General features: G+C 48.8%; 2 protein-coding genes across 10 annotated transcripts in view; one reads left to right on the top strand and one right to left on the bottom strand.

Moving 5' to 3' along the window:
• Positions 1-11,648, top strand: part of NUP188 (nucleoporin 188) — a 41,081-nt gene extending 29,433 nt beyond the window's left edge. For both annotated transcript variants that reach the window (XM_073640077.1, XM_073640078.1), the window contains exons 31-44: positions 4,603-4,680; positions 4,822-4,907; positions 5,467-5,612; positions 6,504-6,685; positions 6,787-6,987; positions 8,223-8,315; positions 8,877-9,041; positions 9,119-9,256; positions 9,330-9,404; positions 9,489-9,692; positions 9,772-9,903; positions 10,227-10,300; positions 10,915-11,044; positions 11,134-11,648. In XM_073640077.1, the coding sequence (XP_073496178.1) occupies positions 4,603-4,680; positions 4,822-4,907; positions 5,467-5,612; positions 6,504-6,685; positions 6,787-6,987; positions 8,223-8,315; positions 8,877-9,041; positions 9,119-9,256; positions 9,330-9,404; positions 9,489-9,692; positions 9,772-9,903; positions 10,227-10,300; positions 10,915-11,044; positions 11,134-11,310 (1,881 nt within the window). In that variant the 3' untranslated portion in view covers positions 11,311-11,648. The remainder of the gene's footprint in view (positions 1-4,602; positions 4,681-4,821; positions 4,908-5,466; positions 5,613-6,503; positions 6,686-6,786; positions 6,988-8,222; positions 8,316-8,876; positions 9,042-9,118; positions 9,257-9,329; positions 9,405-9,488; positions 9,693-9,771; positions 9,904-10,226; positions 10,301-10,914; positions 11,045-11,133) is intronic.
• A 2,648-nt stretch (positions 11,649-14,296) lies between these two features.
• The window catches only part of SH3GLB2 (SH3 domain containing GRB2 like, endophilin B2), a 54,404-nt gene continuing 51,748 nt past the window's right edge, over positions 14,297-16,952 (bottom strand). For 4 of the 8 annotated variants that reach the window (XM_073640068.1, XM_073640069.1, XM_073640072.1 and 1 more), the window contains 3 exons: positions 15,511-15,525; positions 14,742-14,970; positions 14,297-14,547 (listed from right to left, as the gene is read on the bottom strand). In XM_073640068.1, the coding sequence (XP_073496169.1) occupies positions 14,440-14,547; positions 14,742-14,970; positions 15,511-15,525 (352 nt within the window). In that variant the 3' untranslated portion in view covers positions 14,297-14,439. The remainder of the gene's footprint in view (positions 14,548-14,741; positions 14,971-15,510; positions 15,526-16,952) is intronic. The other 4 variants (XM_073640070.1, XM_073640071.1, XM_073640074.1 and 1 more) reach the window with 1 other exon arrangement.

Below are 16,952 nucleotides of genomic sequence, written 5' to 3'. Positions count from 1 at the left end.
GTCACAGGGCCCGTTCTACCACCAGAACTCAGGGGCCCTCAATTTGACGGCGTGACCATTGAGACCTACAGACGACCACTAGAGACGTGGGATCTCAACCTGGTGCTGACAGCATTGCAGGAAACACCCTTTGAACCCCTTAGGGAAGTCCCACTCCGCCTTCTATCACAGAAAGTGGTTTTCCTAGTGGCAATCACCTCTCTACGCAGGGTGTCTGACCTGCAGACAACTGTTCCTGGCTTTTTACCAAGACAAGGTAGTTCTCCATACGGTTCCATCCTTCCTTCCGAAGGTTGTGTCCGACTTCCACCTCAGTGAGGAAATTTCACTGCCGTCCCTCTGTCCGGCCCCAGTTCTTAGAGTGGAAAAAGCTCTGTATACGCGTGACCTTGTCAGGGCATTACGTATCTATGAGTCTAGGACTGCGCCCTTCCGGAAGTCTGATTCTCTTTTCCTTCTTCTGGAAGGCGGCCGCAAGGGTCTACCAGCTTTCTAAGCTACCCTTTCTAGGTGGATCAAATCCACCATACAAGAGGCCTACCGCCTCAAAAATTCTCCTCTTCCAGCAGGTATTACGGCACACTCTACACGTGCGGTAGGGGCCTCCTGGGCCATTCGGCACCAGGCCTCGGCGCAACAAGTGTGTAAGGCAGCCACCTGGACTAGTCTACACACGTTTACCAAACACTACAGGGTTCATACCCAATCTTCGGCAGACGCGAGCCTGGGTAGACTTATCCTGCAGGTGGCAGTGCCCCAATTATAGGGGCCAGTCTACACAATATTCGTCCATTGCTTCCCACCCAGGGACTGCTTTGGGACGTCCCAAGGTCCTGTGTCCCCCAATGAGGCGACAGAGTAAAGGAGATTTTTGTGTACTCACCGTAAAATCTCTTTCTCTTAGCCTCTAATTGGGGGACACAGCTCCCACCCTGTTGCCTGTTCCGGGCTGTTACGTTGAGTTCTCATATTGGTGTTTTTTCTTGAGCTCATACATAGTTGCCTTCTTATAGGCATGGTTATGTTATCCATGTTACGTTCCTCCTAATGCTTTTGCACAAAACTGAAGATGGCTGACGCCGTCCGGGGGTGTATACTGCAGAGGAGGAGCCACCATTAATCTTTTTCAGATTAAGCCTAGTGTCGCCTACTAGTGGACAGCAGCATAACACCCATGGTCCTGTGTCCCCCAATTAGAGGCTAAGAGAAAGAGATTTTACGGTGAGTACACAAAAATCTCCTTTTCTCAGGTCCCGCCACCCGCATCCATCTCTACTTCCCGGTTTCCTTCAGGCCATTGCCTCCCTTCTGCGCTCAGGAGTCATAGTTCCAGTCCACCTTCAAGAAAGGTGTTCGGGTTTCTACTCAAATCTTTTCGTCGTTCCAAAAAAGGACGGCTCACTACATCCGATCCTGGACCTCAAACAACTAAACCGACAGGTGTACGGCACTTCAGAATGGAGTCCCTCAGGTCGGTAATCGCCTCAATGGAGGCCGGGGAATATCTATGTTCAGTGGACATTCAGGACGCTTATCTTCATATCCCAATCTGCGCACCACATCAGAAGTTCCTTCGATTTGCCTTCCAGAACGCACCTTACCAGTTCACTTCTCTCCCCTTTGGGCTTGCCTCCGCCCCAAGGGTTTTCACAAAGGTAATGGCGACGGTCATGGCCATTCTACGAGCCAGGGGGATTGTAATTAATCCCCTACCTCGACGACCTAATGATCAAGGGTCCCACGTTCAGGGACTGCCTCCACAGTCTCCAGATCACCCTGAACACGCTTTCTCGGTTAGGCTGGCTGATCAACACAGACAAATCCTCCCTGGTGCCATCTCAGTGCTTAACCTTTCTAGGGATGCAGTTCGACACGACCCATGCCCGGTTCCTTCTCCTGAGGGAGAAGATAAACTCCATCGGGGGGGGGGGGGGATTCACCTTCTCTCCGACCCAAGTCCACGCCGTCTTCGCCTGTGCATGAGTGTCTTGGGAAAAATGGTGGCAGCTATGGAAGCAGTCCCGTTGCCCAGTTCCATACCCGGCCTGTTCAACTGGCCCTTCTGTCAGCATGGGACAAGAACCCGTCGTCTCTAGATCGAAGCATCAGGTTACCTCTTCATGTGAGAAGGTCATTAATATGGTGGACTCGTCCTTCTTCCTTCAGACCCGGGAGGTCATTCCTACCGCTTCGCTGGCAGGTGGTCACGACCGATGCCAGCCTCATCGGTTGGGGGGCAGTCTTCCTCCACCACACAGCGCAGGTCCGTTGGAGTCTCCACGAAGCCTCCATACCGATCAATATATTGGAGATAAGGGCAATTTACCTGGCGTTGCGTCACTGGCAGGACATTCTTGCAGGGTTCCCAGTCCGCGTACAATCTGACAACGCCACGGCTGTGGCGTACATAAACCGTCAGGGAGGAACACGCAGCAAGTCCGTCTAGTTTGGGCCGAGAACACTGTTCCGGCAATCTCAGCAGTCCACATTCCGGGGGTCGACAATTGGGCGGCTGACTTCTTCAGTCGGCAGGGCCTTGCCTCAGGAGAATGGTCTCTCCATCCCGAGGTGTTCCATCAGATATGCTTACGATGGGGCACGCCGAACGTCGACCTCATGGCGTCTCGGTTAAACCACAAGGTTCCATCCTTCATAGCCCGGTCCCGCGATCCCCTTGCGATTGCTGAGGACGCGCTAGTCATATCATGGTCTCAGTTCCAGCTGCCCTATCTTTTTCCCCCTCTACCATTGATCCCTCGGGTCGTCAAAAAGATCAAGACAGAGGGAGTACCGGTAATTCTAATAGCCCCGGATTGGCCCAGACGCGTCTGGTACGCAGATCTAGTAAACCTGCTCGTCGACTCCCCCTGGAGACTACCGGACCGTCCGGACCTCCTCTCTCAGGGTCCTATTCTTCATCAGAGTTCTCGTTCTCTGAATTTAATGGCATGGCCGTTGAGGCCGCAGTGTTGAGGAAGGCGGGTTTTGTGGACATCGTCATCCAGACCCTAATTAGTGCCAGAAAACCCGCAACCTCGCACATATTCCACAGAACCTGGAGAACCTTTTTTCGTCACTGCGAGAAAGATCTGCTAGCTCCCATGTCCTTTTCGTTACCGGTCATTTTGGCATTTCTTCAGTCTGGTCTGGAAGCGGGACTCTCTCTCTAAGCACCCTCAAAGGCCAAGATTTGGACTTGTCCATCCTATTCCAACGTAATTTGTCTTTCCGTCCTCAGGTCAAGACGTTTCTACAAGGGGTGGCTCACCTGGCGCCACCTCATCGCCCCCTGGTGGATCCATGGGACCTTAATATGGTCCTAAGCGTCCTCCAACAGCCCCCGTTTGAACCCATTCGGGACATCTCAGCCTCTCTTCTCTCCTGGAAGGTGGCTTTTCTGGTGGCTGTTACCTCTATTTTTAGGGTTGCAGAGCTCGCAGCCCTCTCATGTCGGACACCCTTTCTGGTCTTCCATCAAGACAAGGTAGTGCTCAGGCCGGTGCCTTCCTTTTTTGCCGAAAGTAGTCTCCTCTTTCCACATCAATGAGGACATTGTTTTGCCTTCCTTCTGCCCGGCCCCAGTGCACTCACGGGAGAAATCCCTGCATAAACTGGATCTGGTCAGAGCTCTACGTGTGTACCTTTCTAGAACGGCTTCCCTTCGGCGTTCGGACGCCCTGTTTGTCATCCCTGAAGGGCGTCGCAAGGGCCTTCCTGCTTCTAAGTCAACCATCGCCCGTTGGATACTCTCGACCATTTTGGAGGCATATCGCATCTCGGACAAACCTCCCCCTCCGGGGGTAAGGGCTCACTCCACCCGGGCGGTGGGGGCCTCTTAGGCTGTTCGCCATCAGGCTTCAGCTTCTCAGATCTGTAAGGCCGCAACATGGTCTTCACTCCACACCTTTTCAATGTTTTACATGGTCCACACTTATTCCTCGGCTGATGCGAGTCTTGGACGGAAGGTTGTGCAGGCAGCAGTTGCCCGCAGTCAGACCTAATCTGTGGCTAGCTTTTGTCCTCCCACCCTAGGGACTGCTTTTGGACGTCCCATGTTCCTGTGTCCCCCAATGAAACGATAAAGAAAAAGGGATTTTTGGTACTCACCGTAAAATCTCTTTCTTGGAGCCTTCATTGGGGGACACAGCACCCTCCCTGATTTTGGGCATATGTCCAGTTGGCCCTGTTGGGCATCTAATTTAGTTTTCACGGTTGTGCCCCATTGGGCATTGCATAGTTAATTTTTTTTGTGTTTCTCCTACTGCTTTAGCCACTAACTGGTGAGCTTGGTGCCTGTAGTCGGGTGTATACTGCGAAGGAGGAGCTATTTTCTTTTTTTACCTAGTGTCAACCTCCTAGCGACAACAGCATACACCGATGGTCCTGTGTCTCCCAATGAAGGCTCCAAGAAAGAGATTTTACGGTGAGTACCAAAAATCCCTCTTTTTTTATGCTGACAGACTCCCTTTAAGCTGCATATCATCCAATTAAAAAGAGCCTTAACCTCTGTATCACTTGCCTCGTGTATCACTTGCCTTCCCTATCACTTGCCTTGTGAATCACTTGTCTTCCCATCTTCTTACTTTTTGCTTCCCACGACAGGCGGATGTGATGCACTTGACAGACATGGATGTAAAGCAGGAGCTATTCCAGGACATCTTATCAGGAACGGAAATCTTGGTAAGTAGCCTGGTGGCGGGCCTGCCCCACAACGCGTCTCTGTAGGTTTGGGCTGATTAGTTTTAGACTGGAGCTACACGGCGCCTCACTGTGGTCAATATACGGCACTGAACTGGCTGGAAATAACCCAAATCTCTGCAGTTTCAGGTCCCAGGCTCGGCTCCCTGTTTGCAGCTCGGCTTCATGCTCTGCACTTTAATGATGATTTTACTCCGACGCTGGAAGAAGTAAGTCGGCTCGGGACAGATTCCTTATTTTTTTTTTTGCCCTATAAGATGTATAGTCAGGGGGTGCGAAACACAACAGGGGAAGGGGGCGATGCACTAAACCACCAGCGAAACAAGGGTGTCCACTTGTAACACCTTCACTACCCTACACTGCATTACTTAAGACCACCAGGGATCCAAATCTTTACGATTTCACCAACCAAAAAAAAATGTACCACCAAGTAATTAAATATTAATCTCTACTGCTCTAGGACACTGGATCTGGTAAAATGTACCCATTACAGAGCTAGGAAAAAGGGAGCATTACCCTAGACCACCAGGGAAAATACTAATCTCTCCTCTAGCACCGCAGCTTGTAAATTTAACCCTTCCTCTGCCAGGAAAGTCATGATTATTCTAAAATATTATTTTCTTTCTATTTTCTGAACTTTGTCTTAAAAATGCAGAAGTTTCCACACCTCCTGTGCTCTTCTGGCACCTGAGTAGCAGGGATCCTTTTTCCTGCTATTTTTTTTGCTTGTCTTTGGGGAGATTTGACGTTATTTTCTGTTGCTGGCAGCGAACTGAATTCCCCGGAGGACATTCTCAAATCCCTGGCGAGAATCCTGGACGGCATCCTGCAGGCGGATAAACAGCAAATGGAGAAGGCAAAAGCCCGAATCTTCTCAGCCCTGATCTGCGTATTAGAAATGAAGCAGATGAAAGGTAAGCACAGCGCCGCCACTGACTGACTGGTGGGGGGGGGGATCCATCCTAAATGACTGATATGTCCTTAGGTTAAGCCTGATAGGTGCTGGTTCAAGTTCTCGGATCGTCACCTATCAGGGTAAGGGGGCTCTCATTCCTTATAGAAGTCAATGGCGCAATGATCTCTGTTGACATCTATGGTAATTATGGAAAGATTATAGGAATATATGGAGGACCTCTTCAGGAACTTTGGCATGTTGCAAGGATGGTTGTCGGCATTATAGCTAAAACTAAAAGTGGATTGCTCAGATCTCCTTTTATTATCAAGAACACATCGCTCCCCTTCCTCTCAGCCTCCTGCTTGCCCGGGAGTGGTGCGCTCCTGAAGATTGACGGTTCAGACGAGAGCCGTGGTTGTGCCGCTGGTCTAACCTGAGCGCTTTGCCGTGTTGCAAGAACAGGCAGCGTTGGAAAAGTGGGATACAACCATACAGCCATCTGCAGAGCTTTTCTTGCAAGGTCCTTCCCTAGGAGACCGGCCACCGCTGATGGACTGCAGAGGTGGCTGGTAACCTAAGCAATGAGCAGTAAACTATACATTTAAAAAAAACTCTTATTGCAAAGTTGCTTGTTTTTATTACGCACTTTGCAAATGTACCCCTTTAACAAGATAAGAAGACCCCTTTAAGCCAGATTGGGTTATAATAAAGAATATCAAAATACCGTCAGCTTGTCAGGAGACAAAGATTATCGGCACATGACCTAAGGTGACGGAGCTGATCTGCCTCGTCCAATATCGCCCTCAGACAGGAGTGGCGCGGTGTGTGGAGCATGTTTCTTTTCTCGGCCTCTTCATTGGGGGGGCTCTGTGACGTGTTTTCTTTGTTTTATTTTATTTTCTGGGTGCAGTCAGCAGTATTCCCCAGTACCAGCAGCTGGTCCTCAGCGTATGTGAGAACCTACAGGACGAGGTGATGTCGCTTATAAATGAGACACGTCATGGACTGGAGACTGGGGATGGAGCAGAGGACAGGGACAGCATGGAGACGGATGACCTACCCAGAACCCGGCACAAAGACCAGCGTGATACGGTGAGAGATCGCCCCATGTATGACAGGAACTAGAGGTGTCGGCCATAGGGCCCCTCTGCCGGGCACATATATAATATGAGCTGCATTCTTTCTTTGTACAGGTTTGTGTTCTGGCATTACACTTGGCAAAAGAGCTGTGCCAGGCTGACGAAGATGGAGACCAGTGGCTACAGGTCATCAGGCAGCTGCCCGTGTTGCCCATGCTGTTTAGCGCCCTAGAGATCAGCCTCCGGGGCAAACAAAACCTGCATTTCTGCGAGGCGTCTTTCCACCTATTGTTTACATTGGCCAAAACGCACCAGGTAAGTGGCCTATCAACCATTGTGCCCTGAGTAGCTTCTGGTTTGTCACACAGTCCCATCGTCCCCCGATGTATAACATCCGACCCCCGCCATGCCGTCTGCCTTTACTAACATGACAGAGCGTCCGGTGGTGCAGAGCTCACTGACACCAGCGCAGTCCTGTAATAGGAGACACCGGGGTAACAAGTCCGTTCATGACATTTCTTCCTCTTATATCTTCCCCCATCACCTGTGAGTGATATTATTGAGAAGTGGAAGGAACCGCAGCAACTCAGCCACAAAGTGGAGACCCTGTAATGTTAGAGCTGGGGGCCGAGTGCTGAGGAGCAGAGGGCAGAAAAGTCACCAATGCTCTGCTGACCCCATATCTGCAGAGTCCATACCTCCTCTAGTATAACATCAGCACAAACACTGCGCCCCCGCCAGGAGCTACATGGCCGAGCAGCTGCATGCAGCCGTACATCACCAAGCACAATGCCGAGCGTCGGATGGAGTGGTGTAAAGCTGCCACCACTGGACTCTGGAGGAGACGTGTTCTGTGCAGTGATTGATCACACTTCTCTATCCGGCGTCTGATGGAGGAGTCTGGATTTGGTGATTCCAGGAGAACGTTACCCCCTGACTGCATTGTACCTGCTGTACAGATGGTGGAGGAGGATAATACTATGGGCTGTTATCAGGGGGCGGCCTCGGCCTCTTAGTCCCAGTGAAGGGAAATCTTAATCCTTCAACACAAGACATTGTGGACAATTGTAGCTTCCAGCTTTGTGGGAACACTTTGGGGAAGACCCTTTTTTGTCCCCCATGACTGCGCCCAGTGCACAAGGTCCATACAGACATGGAGGGAAAACATGAGCGACCGCACAGAGCCCGGACCTCAGCCCCATCCAAGAACAGAGATTGTGACCCCGGCCTCCCCCCAACATCAGGGTCTGACCCCACAAATGCTCTTCTGAATGAAGGGGCAAAAATTCCCACAGACTCCTCCAAAATCTTATAGAAATCCTTCCCAGAAGAGCGGGAGCCGATATATCTGCAGAAGGGCGACTCCATATTATGTCTATGGGTGTAGGATGGAAGGTCAGAAAATCTCCTGGAGGTGGGATGCGGGGGGCACATACTTTTCTACACACACCTCAGTGATGCCCATATGACTGTGTCCCGCAAGAGTGAAGCTGAGACATTTCATATACCGATAGATGCTGGTTGATATATGTCTTGTTTTTTCTCTCCAGGGTGCAGCGGCCATAGCGGGCGCGGGCATCACTCAGAGTATGTGCCTGCCTCTGCTGAGTGTCTACCAGCTGAGTACGAACGGTGCGAGTACGGTAAGAGAAGCGTGTTGAGATCACAGATGGCATTGCATGTGTTTTTCCATTGGACTTACAAACAATAATCACATTTTTTATATTAAAGGGGTTGTCCAATGAAGATAAGGCATTGCATATCCACAGGATTGGTGATAACTTACTGATCGGTGGGGGTCTGACCGCTGGGAATCACACCAGTTGGCAGAACAGGACACTTTTATCCCTCTTAGAGTGGAGCGCAGTGAGCATGCTCGACCGTCGCTCCATTCATTCCTATAGGGCTGCCGAGCGCTGCATTCACTTTTTTCTGGCTGCCAATTAAAAAATGACTGGAGTGGCATCCTATAGGCACCCCCTTAGAATGATGGGGCCGAGGGTCAAGTAGAAAGACAGAGATGGACGGGTGCGGATGTGTAACACAGCCATCATCTGTCAAGTATGATGTGGGCTCAGCTCCTGAGCCCGCATCCTATACGGGAAGCCAAAATTGGACATACCAGTACGTCCAATGCCGGTAATGGGTTAAAGCAAATCATTGTATATAAATCTAAAAGGTAATTTCGTTTATTTTCGATGTAGGTACAGCCGCCCCTCTCTTCCCGTAAAGTGGTCGATGCCCCCTCTTGGCCGGGCGTCTACCGTCTGACCGTATCTCTTATGGAACGGCTGCTGAAGACGCTGAGATATAATTTCCTTACAGATGCCTTAGACTTTCTAGGTGTTCACCAGGAAAGGATATTACAGGTAAGACGGGGGGGTGACGTCCTGCTACGGCGGGTGTTTAGATCACCGTGTGACGAGTGCCGTCTGTACCCCCGCAGTGCCTGAGCGCAGTACGCACCGTGCAGAGCTTGTCCTGTCTGGAGGAGGCTGACCACACTGTCGGCTTCTTGCTGCAGCTCTCCAACTTCACCAAAGAATGGCATTTCCACCTGCCGCAGCTAATGAAGGACGTTCAGGTAAGAAGTGGAACGTTGCGACCATCCACCCACGCTGGATATGTAGTAGCTCACCATCCTCTCACCCACACAGGTCAGTCTATGTTACTTGTGCCAATCCTGCACCTCTCTGCTGTACAGCCGCAAGATGCTGCAGCATTACCTCCAGGTGAGTGGCGGCATGATTTATGCTGGAGCAACTTCGCCAAACCTTCTGCAAAAGTGTGCTGCTATCATTTGCTTTACTCCTCAGATAAAAAGTGGCGAAGCTGTGAGTTCGGGTTCAGCCTCTCGTGGTCAGCGCACGCCTCAAACGCCATCCAAGCAGCCGAAACCAGAAACCGAGGCCTTGGAGCAGAGAGCGCTGCGCTCCGTCCAGCACAGTCTGCTAAAGATCCTCAGTAAGACGCTGGCCGCACTGCGAGCGTTCACACCCGATCTCTGCCAGATACTTCAGGTTTGTAACTGAAAAATGTGCAAAAAAGGAGGGAAAAGTAAATGGTTTTGTCTTTTTAATTTTTTCCCTTCTCTTCCAGCCTCTGGACCTCGCACAGTATCAGCTGCTTTTGGCCTTGAACTTTAGCACGCCGGCATTTGATGCAAATGTTGCACCATCGTTTGGTACTTTCCTGGCGACTGTAAATGTGATGCTCAACATGCTTGGAGAGGTGAGGGCATGTACGGGCTACTATAGATCTACACACGGGAAAACCAGGCACAGCGATTGTCTGGAGTCTGGGCACCGAGATGCCAGAACAGAGGAGGCTCCAATCCATAGCCAGTGCATATGTGATATATGCTTCCACCCCTTAGGTCTTCATTCTTACTTTTATGGCTGCAGTCCTGTTACTACAACGGAGGCAGCAGTCTCGGTGCACACGTATATCATCAGTCCCGTCTGATGCCGTTCTGTATTGTCCGTGTGAATGAGGGTTTAGCTTGCAGTTGATTTCCAAGACTCTATCATCACCATAAGCTTTTGTATTTACAGATGGATAAGAAAAAAGATCCTCCATTTCCATCTTCTGCTCCTGCAAGTCCTTCCGAGGAAAGCAAGAACATCAAGTAAGTGCCGTGTACAGAAACGTGTGCCGTGTGCTTCCTCTAGTGATAGCGTAGACTTGAAGGGTACACCGGATGGCAATCCTCTGACAAACGGAAGAGGGGGGGAACCCATTCATTGCCTGGTGTCATTATTAAGCTTGCTTAAAAAGAAAAGATATCCTCATTCTCGGCAGCACATTGCTCTATGTAAACAGGACATGTGCTGCCAAAACTATCTATCAACGTGAAACTTTTCAGCTTGTTTTTTTTTTAAAAATTTTGACAGCACATTCCTCTGTGTAAACGGGGCACGTGCTGCCGAGAACATGATATTCTACGTGTACAGAGCGGCCTATTAACGATCGCTCTCTGCACCTGCCTAAACAATCGCTGTCTCCTTGAAGACAACGGTCACTTCAAGTTTTAGAAAAGTCGCAACTTTTTTTTTTTTTCTTCTACAAAATGGGTTGTAATGCATTACTTTTAAATAAATAATGTCCCCCCAGTATTGCCCAAATGTCGCCTCGGTACCTGGTGCCAGGCGACACGTTGGCGTTTCTCAGCTATATATCCATCAGTGGCCATTGTCAAGCACCTGAGATTTAGTAGGTGACGTCGGGTTTTGTGCTCACCAGGCCGCTGCTGCTCTTCATCATTGAGAACTGTTTTTACCTGACCATCTCACAAGCGGTGCGTTATCTGCGGGACCCCTCGGTGCACCCCCGGGACAAGCAGCGCATGAAGCAGGAGCTCGGATCTGAACTGGTATGAATCCCCCCGATCAGATGAACACTTATGTCCCACCTTTATATACCGCCAGGTAATGATCCCTTTGTTGTGTCCTTTTCCTTCAGAGCACCCTTCTCTCCAGTTTGAATCGCTACACTCGGCGAGGGGTCCCGTCTTCTCCTGCCGCAGGGGTGCTGCCCTTACCACAACCCAAAGCTGGACCTTCAGCCAAAGCAGCGCCCGAGGCTCAGGAGCCCATTATCCAGCTGGTTCAGGCCTTTATAAGGCACGTACAAAGATAACTGAACTTTTTATTACTTGGTAATAACTACCGTCATGGACCATAATAAACATTCTTAAAGGTACGTGGCATCCATCAAGCAACTGTATAACTCCAGCCATTGCCAGTGTTGATGAAGGAAAGCCGGAGGAGGGGGGTCGTGGTCAGAACAAGCTGCTACATCTCCGCACAATGGGGGTGCATGTAGTTTAGCCCCCTCTTTGATGCATGCAGCGCTCGATAGTTTTCATTTCCCTGTGTGCTCCACTTTCCTTCTTTTTTTTTTGTACTGTCCCTTTATTTTCTTGTACTCTGACATTTTGTATTTATACTGAGCAGTAAAAAAAAAAAGAGACGACATTTACTGACTCGTGTGTGTGTAAGAAGCGTCCTGTCCGCCGCCGCCATTGCAGGAATGATAGAATTTATTAATATCTAATCAAACACAGACCAAGGAAGGGGATAAAATGCAGACAAGCAATAAATAACACTCAGGAATCAAATCAACCAAGCCGGACGATGGGTGCAGTTGTTCGAAGAAAAAAAGACGGAAGCTGTCCGAATTACACATTAGAAATAATTATCTTTCAGCGAGCGCGGCCGATCCAGAGCCTCCTGAGAGCGACACATTCCTCTGTGTAATATGGAAAGCCACAGTCATATAGTGTATAAGTAGGCGGCGGATCGTACATTCATGTAGTAGTGTCTAAGCAATATGGCCGCACCGTCGTAACGGGACATCGCGTACTAAGGAAAGGGAATTAATTCTAATGTCTTTCCAGTGCGGCCGGCGTATTGTCCATATATTTCTCACTATTACAGCAAATTCAATGTGGAGGCTGAATCTGTATCAGCAACGCTTTACATTGTGGGTGGAGGGGGGTCACAAAAACCACTTCTGCGTATAGGACTGGCAATAGATACTCTGCAGGGTAGAGGTTTCCTTTATAGTAGATCTGCCAGAAAGAAGGATAAGATCGAGGGGGCAACACTGAGCTCGGGGACATATAAAAAGCAGCCAGGACTCCTAGAGGAAGCCTGAGAGTCCGGCCTTCCCTCCCCACCCACACAGTGATCGGACCGCTCCTCCTGTATACAGTATGCAGGTGTGTGTGTGTGGTGGGGGGGGGGGGGCGACTCGCAGGCTTTCTCCATCAGTACTTACAAAGTTAATATGGAAGTGTTGTCTCATGTTCTGAAATGGGTAAAATTGCAAAATATTTGTCAAAACAAGCAACTTTTATTAAAAATATTCTCTGTTCTCAAGAACAAAGGAATTTTTTTTTCTCTATACTCCAAAAGTTTGTTGTCTAAGTCAGGGTTCCCCAACTCCAGTCCTCAAGGCCCACCAACAGGTCATGTTTTCAGGATTTCCTTAGTATTGCACAGGTGATGTAACTATTGCCTGTGCTGATGATGGAATTATCACCTGTGCAATACTAAGGAAATCCTGAAAACATGACCTGTTGGTGGGCCTTGAGGACTGGAGTTGGGGAACCCTGGCCTAAGTTACCGGTTACCTAGGAAAGGAGCAGGCTCTGTGCTTTACAGGAGTGTTTCCTAAAGTCCAGTCCTCAGCCCCCCACAGATCATGTTTTCAGGAGTTCTTTAGTAGTGGAGGTCCCAGGCATCGAATGCCCACCGAACTGATATTGATGACCCATTCTAAGTATATAAAGAGTAATGGACAACCTCTAAGTCATAGAAAACTTAATATCCAAATTGACTTACAAATATTAGGATAGTATATGAAAAAGAATACCCTTTAAAATGTAACTTTTAATGATTACTGACATCAGTATATTATTAAGTAATCATTAAAAGTTATATTTAAAAAGGTATTCTTTTTCGTAACGGAAACTTTCTATCCCCAAGCTCAGCATCTCGCCCCCGCTCAGAACGCTGCCTTCATTAGAGACCCAACACAACTACTTTAAAGGCCTTGCAGCCAGTTTCATTATATTTTGTTGTTTAGCAGCTTTGATGCCGTTTTATGCCTACAGCTCCTACGCTGACTGATGTGTCCCTTTTTTGGGTTAGCCAGGAATGCAGGAATGATTACACACGGTGGTTTGTTATTTGGAAATCTAGAAACACATCGCTTCACATTGGTGCTGTAGACACAAAACGGTAGGACAATTCTTTAAAGGAAGATTTACAGAGTTGCTTTATTTTATTTTTTTTTTTAAGGTGACACCGCATTGATTTAGCGTTGCAGGACTCCAAGGAAAGTTTGGAAGGTGAAACACTAATGCCCTCTCATTTTCAGGATGGGTAGGGAAAACATTTTCAGAGACCCTTCTCCAGGGGGCAGGGCAGTACTCTGGCCACTGGACAGGAACCAAGCAAACTGCCTCTTACCTGATGGCGGTCTTGGTGTAACGACATGCGGGTGTGTGCTATGCCACAGCGCCAGGCCGGCTAATCAAGAGAGGAGCCACAGAGTACTGACCTACCCCCACTGTACCAGGGTCTGGGGAATAGATTTGCTCATCTTTAGCAGGGGAGAAGTGGGGACTCATTATACTTTGCACAATGGGAATATTCTTGTAAGGTGCCGTCCCTCTCTGTAAGTGACTTATCCACCAGATAGAAGAGTGCCGGAGAAACAGACAAGGCAATGGCCGACAGATGGCTTGGAGAGTGAGTAGAGGGCACAATGAGGGGTTCACGTAGCGGCACAATGCCCCCCCCCAGAATCCCTCTCTGCATAGTGGCGATAAAGTGATCGTATTATCTGGATCCCACACGGTTTAGGGTTGGACCTTCCCATCTGCGACCCATCACTCTTCCGCATTGGTAAGAACAATGCACATTTTAGGTTTAGAACGAGATTTTGGGACAGACGTGGGGATGGGTGGGTAGCAGGCATTTTTCAGGAATCAGGGTGGAGGGGAAAGAATGAAATCAATGACTTTAGTGCAAGCATAATGGGTTACTGCGGTGCTGCGCCCTCCAACAGCAGAATTGTGTCATGGTGCTTAACCTCTCAGGTGCTGGAAAGGATTACGTAAATGGGGGACTGGTGGAGAGGATATGCAAGGATAGACATAAAAGGAACTTGGGGGGGGGAAGCAGCAGCCTCCGAGCAACGACGGCCCCGCTGGGCGATTGGCTTGTTGAGAGATTCTGCACAACGGCCACCTTCAGTCTAACTGAGGAGTTCCAGGTATGTGACGGGGACTTTGCCTTTCTGGTTCCCTCGCTCTCCGATAAGCCAGTCTGGGTCCATGCCAGGGAGGCTGTACACCGTGATGAGCTGGAGGGGAAAGAAATGGCCAAGGATTAGACATGATGCACAAGCTGGCCGTGGGGGTCTCCTTACTCAGCCGTGATAACGTCAGGAGCCCCATGGCCACGTCCGCAGAGTGGAGTTCATACTCTGCACACGGATGTCTCAATTTGGCCACACACATACTGCCTGAAACATCACACTCGGCATCCCCCACTCACCTCGTCGGCCATGAGAGCCAGCTCCGTGCTGTCCGCAGCCTCGTAGTCGTACAGCACTCTTGCCTTTCGTGTGCCACTCGCAGGGGGTTTGACGTCCGCTGGATTCAGGGTCCCATCCGTAGGATTGGGGCTTACAGCTTGGAGCAGGGGGAGAGTGGCAGCTGGAGGAGAGGTGCTGATTGTAGGGGCGACAACGGCTTCTGCATTCCCCACAAATGTGGATGGAAACCTGACAAAGAAAGAATGGTGAATACTGGTTATCAGGGGAAGTGATAGATCTTAAAGGTGTTTACTACTTGGACAGCCCTTTCTTAAAAGAAACGGTGCCTCATTTTAAATAAAAACCCCATATACTCTCCTCCTATTTCAATATCAGCACTGCATCTGTCAAGCCTTGTGGCACATGAGCGCTGCAGCCCATCAGCAACCACTGATGGGCTGCAGCACTCACACTTTCCTATTTCATCTGGATGGGGAGTAGATTTTATTTTTTTTTGCTATTTTACATCTGGAACAGTTTCATTTAAGAAGGGTCTACAACAGTATTGGGATCCATAGCTACAATGACATCCTATGAACCCTGCTGAGCATCGCAGCAGTAACAGATATGGCAGGCCGAAGGCGGCTATGTGAACCGCAGCACCACTACAACACGCCTCAAATGCCACGGACAGTTATCAGTGGCATGTAAGGGTTAACGGCAGCGATTGGAGATCCACAGATTGCACCTCCTCCATGGTGTGCGGACTGATCTGTACCACATACTTACACCTCACCCCGGGAGCTGGCGGCATAAGGGGGGAGAAAAAAAAAGTATTAGTCATTTCTGAAATATATTCACGTTTTCACAGTGGTGTTCTGGCAAAGCGAACTAGGACGACCATCTGCAGGCGACTGCTGGGGGCTTCCTGCTACATGAGGGGCCTTTGATGGACGTCCAGGCCGTTCCCATAAAGAGAAACAACCCATTCCTGACATGTCAGAAGCTTCTCATCCAGCTGACCAGTAACCTGCGCTGACAGTGGGAGAAACCTCTCCAACACAGCAGTTTACACATAGATGGTACAGAGGGGGGAGCCATCATCAGAAGACCACCTGTTTAAACCCAGTTTTTGTGTTGATGTGTAGGGGGAAAAATATACATGATCAAAATTTGTAATCTTGCAATTTTCACACTAGACACTGCGGTTCTTTAGGCTCATACTTCCTGACGTTTTCAGCAGTCTCATTATCATCAGAGGCAGGATTACAATGACTGATAACACCTCTATATACAGTAGATAACACAGGATCCACCACACACAATAGGTGATTTCACAGCTCACCTCCTCCTCCTGTACAATGACTGATAACACCTCAATATACAGTAGATAACACAGGATCCACCATTCACTATATGTGATGTCACAGCTCACCTCCTATACAATGACCTTTGCAGAGGCTCACTAGACAATTCAACACAAAATAGGGTTGGAGACTGCCCCTTGTGACCAATGTACATGTACCATTTCTTGAAACAGAAAGGTAAAGTCTAAAAAAAGGAAGAAAAAAAAAAAAAGCCCTAGTGGCCGGTGTTAGAATTGCAAGATTTCTAACTTTTATTTTTTTTTCCCCATATTGCAATTTTTAATAAAACAGAAACCTGATTTTAACAATAGGTCAAGTTCTGATGATGGCTTCCCTATCTAAGGAGAGCATAGAGAGTTAATTTGTGTAACTTTCTTCTCCCATATAGAGAGTATTGCCTGGTCTATAAGTCTCCACAAGGAGAAACAGTGCCCCCTGCAGGTTCCAACACCTAAATGCCACTCTTCCTATGGATTCATACAAATCTGTCCTGGTCATGTTATGAACACAAAGGCGTACGGCTCCTTAAACTAAAGCTTTTTATTATAATGAGAACAGATATGGATCCATGGAAGCAAACCAAGAAAATTTCTATTAAATGAAAGCAAATAGAGATCCCAAGAGCAATGAAGAATTAGTGCGGTAAGTTTGGAAAATGTAATTGCTGAACTGGAATAACCCCTTTAAATAAAACTCAAGCTGCACTTCACATCACAACCACTGGGTGGCCACAGACTTATTGTAAAATTGTGGGTTTAATTTTTTAAATGTGGTTGTCTCCTGCCACTCATCCTGTGATATGTGGAGAGCAAAGTAAGAATGTCTGCATCTCCCAGTGAAGTCCATGGGAGCAATATAATCTCA

The sequence above is a fragment of the Phyllobates terribilis genome, unplaced genomic scaffold, assembly GCF_046119375.1.
Source record: "Phyllobates terribilis strain yellow unplaced genomic scaffold, ASM4611937v1 Scaffold_7__3_contigs__length_470593459, whole genome shotgun sequence".
NCBI classification, from domain to species: domain Eukaryota; kingdom Metazoa; phylum Chordata; class Amphibia; order Anura; family Dendrobatidae; genus Phyllobates; species Phyllobates terribilis.
Note: the sequence above shows the minus strand (reverse complement) of the source record. Positions and strands in the feature narration are given on the sequence as shown.